This window comes from Hibiscus syriacus, unplaced genomic scaffold, assembly GCF_006381635.1.
Source record: "Hibiscus syriacus cultivar Baekdansim isolate YM2019G1 unplaced genomic scaffold, ASM638163v2 tig00110607_pilon, whole genome shotgun sequence".
NCBI classification, from domain to species: domain Eukaryota; kingdom Viridiplantae; phylum Streptophyta; class Magnoliopsida; order Malvales; family Malvaceae; genus Hibiscus; species Hibiscus syriacus.
The window spans coordinates 2,179,508-2,187,292 of record NW_024062799.1 but is presented as its reverse complement, the minus strand read 5'-3'; the positions used below and the strand labels follow the sequence as shown (position 1 = coordinate 2,187,292).

The 7,785-nt window shown below is 34.0% G+C and overlaps 1 protein-coding gene and 1 long non-coding RNA gene across 2 annotated transcripts; both read left to right on the top strand.

Moving 5' to 3' along the window:
- Positions 1-3,159: 3,159 nt before the first annotated feature.
- Positions 3,160-3,564, top strand: LOC120135345. Its single transcript, XR_005517243.1, has 3 exons — positions 3,160-3,260; positions 3,341-3,447; positions 3,524-3,564. It is a non-coding gene; the product is annotated as an uncharacterized LOC120135345 (long non-coding RNA).
- Positions 3,565-4,716: 1,152 nt separating this feature from the next.
- LOC120135285 (ras-related protein RABA3-like) lies at positions 4,717-6,356 on the top strand. Its single transcript, XM_039151572.1, has 2 exons — positions 4,717-5,046; positions 5,826-6,356. The coding sequence occupies exons 1-2, from the start codon at positions 4,793-4,795 to the stop codon at positions 6,268-6,270; spliced, it is 699 nt and encodes a 232-aa protein (XP_039007503.1). The 5' UTR covers positions 4,717-4,792; the 3' UTR covers positions 6,271-6,356.
- Positions 6,357-7,785: the final 1,429 nt, after the last annotated feature.

Sequence of the window (7,785 nt, the reverse complement as noted above, 5' to 3'; positions counted from 1 at the left end):
CCGCCTCAATCTCAGCCGTTGGATCTGGCTAGATTCAACGGTCCAAATCTCTCCAACAAGAAACCCTAGGGTTATGATACCCTAAGGACCACGCGGTGCCGCCTCAACCTCCAGCCGCCCCACGTCGACGTCTCAGCCAGCTGCCACGCCTCCACGAAGCCACCTTCAACCGAAGCCTCCAGAAGCACCTCGTTTCTGCCCCACGTTGAAACCCTATGGTGAGTCACCACCATAGTCCAGTGACTCACCTAGGGTCACCATTTGAGACCGGTTCGAGAGATACACCGTCGATGGCTATAAAAGCCATCGACCACCTACAAAAAAAAAAGACAACAACAACGGCAACGCACAAAGAAAGAGAACCCACTACAAGCAGGGAACCAAAATAGAAAACAAAGAAAGAAGAAAGAAACTTACTCTTGGAGCCTTGACCATCGCTGGAAGCACTAAACATCGCCGGAGAACAGAAAATACCGAAGGTATTTTCATAGATCTACTCCGACTAGGAGTCTTTTTGGGGAAACAAAGGTCGGACTCGACTTTGGGGAAATTAGGGCTGTATTTTAGTGTAAAAAAAAATTTTCCGGCCACCGAAGGCGGTGGCCGGCGGTAGAGTTAGCGGCGGCAGACGACTGGTGGCCGGCCTTCCTCCGGTTGGAGGAATCTATAGAGAGGCGAGAGAGAAATCTCTCTCTCAGTTTAAGAGAGAGAAGAGGAAAGCAGAAATGAGGAAGCTTGGCCCTTCGGGCCAAGCGTTTAGGGTATTTATACCCCTTCCCAAACGACGCCGTTTTGGGGAGGGGTATCTGTGTAATTTCATAACAGTAAAACCCTTTCTGCAGCCCCTTTAATTTTGTAATCTTTACAAAACAATCATTACAAGTTATTTTTATTTATTTTAATTTGGTATTCAAATTTTAATATATTATGTTTTAGTCCTTTCCAGTATAATTACATACTTTAGGGCAAATAACTGATTTAGTCCCTTATTATTTAATTAATATTTATTTTAATCCTGTATAATTATATAGGTTAAATTACATTGTTAATATTTATGTTTTATAATATTTCGAATTGGATTTCTTAATTTTAATAATTGATATTTTAATCATTGATTAATAATTATATATGTAAATTATTAATTTCATTATTATATTAATTATATATATATATATATATTGGTTTAAATAATAATATTTATTTTTAATATCAAAGAAAATGGCAGTCTTAAAGCAACTAGATGTCCTATTCTGATATGTTAAAAATAAATAAATATCTTATTTATAAAAATCAGAAAACACATATTGTAAAAAAGAATTATTATTTTTAAATTAAGAAATGGCAGTCTTAAAGCAACTGGATGTCCATTTTCTGATATTTTTAAATAAATATTTTACTTTTATCAATAATATATATTATCTAATTTTATTATTTTTAAATAAATATTTTATCAATATTTATTTATTTATTTATTTATATCAAAGAAAAGAGCTGTCTTAAGGCACCTAGAAGTCATTTTCTGATATTTCTAAATAAATAAATATTTTTATAAATATATTTAAATTAATATATTTTCTTAAAAATTATAGTAATAAAATTTGAAATAACATAATTATAAATTAAATATATTTGAATTCTTAAAATTCTATTATTAGAGACAATTTATAATTAAAAAGTACCAATTTTGGGCGTTGTAAGGATGCTAATCATTCCCTAAACGTAACCGACCACGAACCCCTTTTATTAATAAAAAGAACGAATTTTGGTTATAAACGCGGATCAGTTCATCTTTACTGATGTTTTCTTAAAAACTCTTTTAAAAGATAATTTTTAGGTATTCGACCTACCTAACCAAAAGGCCGATGGCGACTCCCAAATTATTTATTATTAACATCACTTTTCCCGTCAAGTAAAAAATCCGTGCCCGGACGAAAACCGGTTACGGACTACGGTGTTTCCCTACTGAGGACTCTTCAGCCTGTCATGAGCAGGACCATTATATTGGTCAGAACCAGTACTCCGAACCTTACCATAATGAGGACTTTCTCGTCTGAGGTATGCAGTAACAGGTGGTGTGAAAGTGATAACAGTGGAAAACGTGTGAAAACTAACCAAAAATAGTTTAAGGTGAAAGGGAACAGAGGGCATACTTCAAGGATGATTTTACAATTAAGCCTAAAGATACAATTTAATTGCTTTCATACCCATTAAAACTCAAAGCTGCCAACTTTTAATGGAGTAACTCAGAATGAACAACAGAGCTCACCTGTCACAACTAAAAGGAAGACTATCGAGTCTGCAAATAGCATCTACGACATCATATTCATCCTCAAAATATGCAAAAACAAACCCTGCAACATAAATTGAAATCAGCGGTACAAATGACAATTTGTACCATTGGTACTATACCCATGCAACTAGGTGTACATCAGCTATCTCACGGGATTTCTTTTGGGTATGAACTAAGAAAAATGTACAGCAGCATATATATAGTCCACATAATGATATGTAGAAGCGTTGCATGATAAACTGAATCAAGATGGTGGTGTATTAAAGGTTAAAATCCAAGTTTTCCAGTGTTAAAACCAAAGTCTGCCATATACAGGGATGAGCATTGAGCAGGAACTTGGGAAACTCATAACATTCAATTCTCTGCTTAATTTGAAGTCGTCACCAATTCACTAACTTGGTATTACTATTTATTCAGTTGCATGCATCATAAGTTTTCGTTTATATCAACCAAAATCATAGTTTTACAGATTCCATTTATATTTTGAGTCAGCAGATGCTGCAGATCTCTGAAACAGTCGACAAAAGAATTAAGAAATGCTTAGTGAATAAAATAATTATTTGTAAAGATCTAATATAGTTATTATTAATTGTAACCAACAAGGTCTCGTGGTGTAGTTGGTTTTAAACGTCAGTTTAACACAATGAAAGTCTGCGGTCCGAGTCCGGGCGATGCCAATTTTTCTCCTTTGTTGGCACAGCATCTTTCTCTGAGTTTTCTGCTTATATACCATTTTTTTCCTGGAAACAGAAAATCAATGCTTATTGCGTGTAGGGTGCTTTTGAGAGTTTACTTCCAGTTGGATCTCTTGTTTCAATGGATGAACCTTGTAGGCAACTGTTGCTTTCAAGACAATCCGAGATGAGTTGAAAGAGATGAAATTGTTGCAATGACCGGAGATGGTGTGAACGATGCACCTGCCCTCAAAAAGGCCGACATTGGAATTGCCATGGGCATAACTGGAACCGAGGTAAATATATCCCTTATTTCTTATGAAGGTTCGTTCTTGTGGCCTTTCAGATTCAAGATGTTCATCGTTCAATTTTCCAGGTTGCTAAAGAAGCTTCCGATATGGTTTTGGCAGATGACAACTTTAGCACCATTGTTTCAGTCGCAGAGGGTCGTTCGATTTATAGCAAAATGAAAGCTTTCATAAGGTATGCTAATCAGCTCTACTAGTTTCCTTTAAGCAATTTAAGAGATGCCTTATTTATTCATATCCCAAATTCACAGGTACATGATATCACCAAATGTTGGAGAAGTAATATCTATATATATTTTTTTCCACTGCATAATATTTCTTAACTGCTTATCTTATAGATATAACTACTCGAATCTAGATCCTCTGAAAAGAATATTATCTTTTATGGGTTCCAAATTTATTCATTAAAATTAACAAAATGATGCATTTTAACTCTCTTATCTTCTCTGGTTGTCAAGCTTAATGCAATATTTGGTCCAGTGAACTTCAAATGTACAATGGCCCCTACAGTCTACAACAACATTGACCATTGTTTCAGGATCTTGGTCTCTTTATTTTCCTGTACATTAGCCCTTTTTCATTCACCTTCAAGCCTTACATGCGAGCATAACGATTTCACTTTAAAGGGAAGAAATGCAATTAATTTGATTTTTAAGCGATTGAAAGAAAGAACATTAGTGTCAGTGGCAACAGAAAGAGGGTCTTTTCCTTCATTTAGTTCTTGGGGAAGCCACTGTGCTCAAGTTTTTGTCGGTGCAAAAAGAAAATGGCAATGCTACCAGATGGACCATGCATGTAGCCCACGACAGAATCTAATAAAATGAAACCCAATCCATTAATGTTTCAAAATATTTCAAGACAATAACCTCCCTTTGTACATAGAATGTATTAAATTAGGGTGGGTGATCTGCTGCTGTGCCTAGCGTTGATCACCAGGCCTGGTTTTTTTTTTCAGGCTCCTTTGATAATCCAAATTACTTTAAATCATCAAAAGTTAAGGTCATCAGGGAACAAAACAAACCCTTTTTTTGCATCAATTAACTTTTGCAAAAGCACTTTCAAGAACAACTAGCTTTCATCCGGAGATGGTGCCGGGAATTATGAGATCATTGTTGTGTCTGTGTGTAGAATTAAGTTTCACTTTTAACACGTCCCAATACAACCATTAAACCAAAATAAAGTGTTTCTAATTTATGCTTTTCCCTATCTTTGAAAGTAAATTAATGAAAATAAGAAATGGTACACACATGATAAAGCATGAATAGAGAGACAAGGACAGGACCGTTTTGCCATAACTTCCTTTCCTTTCCCGTCCTTTTCAACGACGGGTGTGACTACAACCCTTGAAACTACAGTCTTGTCTCATACCATCTTTTCCATATTTTGTGTACTTACTCTCACCCCACTGAAGCTTCCTATTTAATTATCACACTAGCATCACTGGCAAACTGCAAACAGAATAGGAAAAAAAGAAGAAGGGGTCTGCGACAAAATTGAAGCTTTCTTTTTCATCAGTGAAAATGAATGAAGAGATGAACGGTGTCGAGGTGGAGAATGAGCAAGAAAATGTTGCTGAGAAGATAGATTATGTGTATAAGGTAGTGGTGATCGGTGATTCGGCAGTTGGGAAGACTCGGATTCTGTCGAGGTTTACAAAGAATGAGTTTTGCTTTGATTCCAAGTCCACCATTGGTGTCGAGTTCCAGACCAGGACTGTTACCATTAAGAACAAACTCGTCAAAGCCCAGATCTGGGACGCAGCTGGCCAAGAAAGGTTAGCCCCTTCCCCCTGTAACTCAGATTTCTTTAAATTCAAATCATTTTCCTATGACAAAATTTCATCAATTTCTGTCACTTTTGAAGTAAACAAAAACACGGGGAAAAAAACATGTGGTATTTCATCATCGTGAATGTTAGGTGAAAAATATCAAAACTAAGATCACTTGAGGCAGTAGGTGGATAAAAGAATGTTGCATGTTAAAGATTAAAATCTATAGAGAAAATAACCTCAGTGACCAAAAATGTCTTATAATATACGATTTTAACTAATTTTTTTTGGATTTGCCAAAATGATCAACTAAATCGTAATGCGATCGATAATTCGCAACGCGATCTCCGATATCGCAAATCAATTTCCAGATTCGCAACAGGATTTTGACTATCGCATTGCGATTTCCCAAATTCGCGTTGCGATTTCCCAAATTCGCGTTGCGATTTCCCAAATTCGCGTTGCGATTTTCCTAATTCGCAATGCGAATACGTAAATCGCAACGCGAATTTGGAAAATCGCAATGCGAATACGTAAATCACAATGTGAATACGTAAATCGCAATGTGAATACATAAATCGCAATGCGAATATGTAAATCGCAACGCGAATCTGACTATCGCAACGAGATTCTGACTATCGCAATACTGAATTTTAAATTCGCAACTCGATTTCTGAATTCGCAATAGGTTTTAGCTTCGCAACACAAATATTTTTTGTATTGAATATCATTTATTATAATATAATTATGCGTATTAATTAGATTAATATCATATTATAATGAAGGTACCGAGCAGTGACAAGTGCGCACTGTAGAGGTGCGTTGGGGGCAATGCTGGTGTACGACATTACCAAGCGGCAGACCTTCGATCACGTTGCGAGATGGGTGGAGGAGCTACGAGCTCACGCCGACAACTCTATCGTCATCATGCTAATCGGGAACAAAGCTGATCTAGTGGACCACAGGGTGGTTCCGACCGAAGACGCGGTTGAGTTCGCGGAGGATCAGGGCTTGTTCTTTGCCGAGACATCCGCACATAGCGGTGACAACGTGGATAAAGCCTTTTTCAAGCTGCTCGAAGAAATTCACGGCTTGCTCTTTAGAAAACAATTGGAGTGTGGCAACGGTGTTGATCACGCCACGGCATTGAAAGGATCAAAGATTGAGGTGATCGTCGGTCCTGATTTAGAAATAAGTGAGATGAAGAAATTATCCACGTGCTCTTGTTAAATTCCTTTTTTTTCCTCTCAAATCAAGAGAATGTTTGGTCTTTTACTTTTTGACCCTTGTTTTACTTCATAATTTCTTTTGTGCTTTAATGGTTGCTCATTATAAAGTTTACATTATTTATTAATATATATGTTATTTTATCACTAAAATTTTAAATTTATATAAAAAAAAAAGATAAAAGAAGTTTCCATCTATGATCTATCATTACATAAATTATGTATGACTGTAGTCGTGCCATTTAATTTACCTTTTAATTTAATATATTATTTTAATATGGACAGCTAGGAAGCTAGAATGTTAATTATAAGATCCCAAACTTTTCTCTTTTCTTATTTCTAATAATACTTTCAATTTTAATCAAAAAGGTATATTAATATTTTAAAATTATTATATATATTTTTTAAAAATTAATATTTTTTATTTCAATTTTTTTCGTCTCTTAGTAGACTAACGAGGACAGATGCCCGGTTCATTTGCCCCCCTAACTTTTTATAATTGAAACTACTCAAATTTGATTTTAATACTTTATTATTCTGCTATCTGATCACATGCAAATGCTAATATCATATACATTATGTTTAGGTATGTACACGCTGTACCAACCAACCAACCAACCAAGTGTACATTTTGAAGACATGTTTAAAAGAAACTTAATTATATAATAAATTTAAATTAGTAACTTTATTTATACTTTTAATTAAATTAGTTTTATTTCCAAACCCATTAGTTATATTAATTCGATTTTTAATCGACATTAATCGTTACAATGTATTGATTTACTGTGTCGACGTGACAATCTATGCGTAAATGATTACATGTCATAAGAATCTAATTATGTTTTGATTGATTTTGAAATCATAATTGATTTTAATTGAAAGTTTGAAGGCTTATTTATTCTTTAAATAATAAATTAAAATTTTATTAAAATTTTAAAATTTTTAAAAATATATTAAAATAATCATAAAATATCACTGAAAATATATTCAAATGATAATTTAATTTTATTGTTATTCTAATACAAAATTATTTTAATTGAAAATATGTTCAAGTAATAGTACAAGACTCACATTGACGAGAGACGCTCGCAGAGTTTCTGATGAAAGTGTTTAATTTTTTAATGATTTATAAAATTTATTTTTTATATTCATTATAACTTTTAATATAGTTTTTAAATTTTTTTATTATATTCATTATAACTTTTATTATGATTTTTATAATATTTTAATATTTTTAAGATGCTAATAGTTTTTAAAATCATATGAATTGTGGTGAGATTATTTTGTAGTATATATAAAAGTAATCTGCCTAGTTGAGCTGTAGCATACAGTTTGTGATTGTGTAATTAGTAGTGAACGTGGGCATAATCATTATTGAGGCAAACTAATTATGCAAGGCATAGGCAGCAGCGGCGAGGTACATATAGTGGGGACAACACCAGTGTAGCAAATGTAATTAGTATTGGTATTCATTCTACCCAAAATCATTGCTAAGAAAATGATGTATATTTTGCTAGTT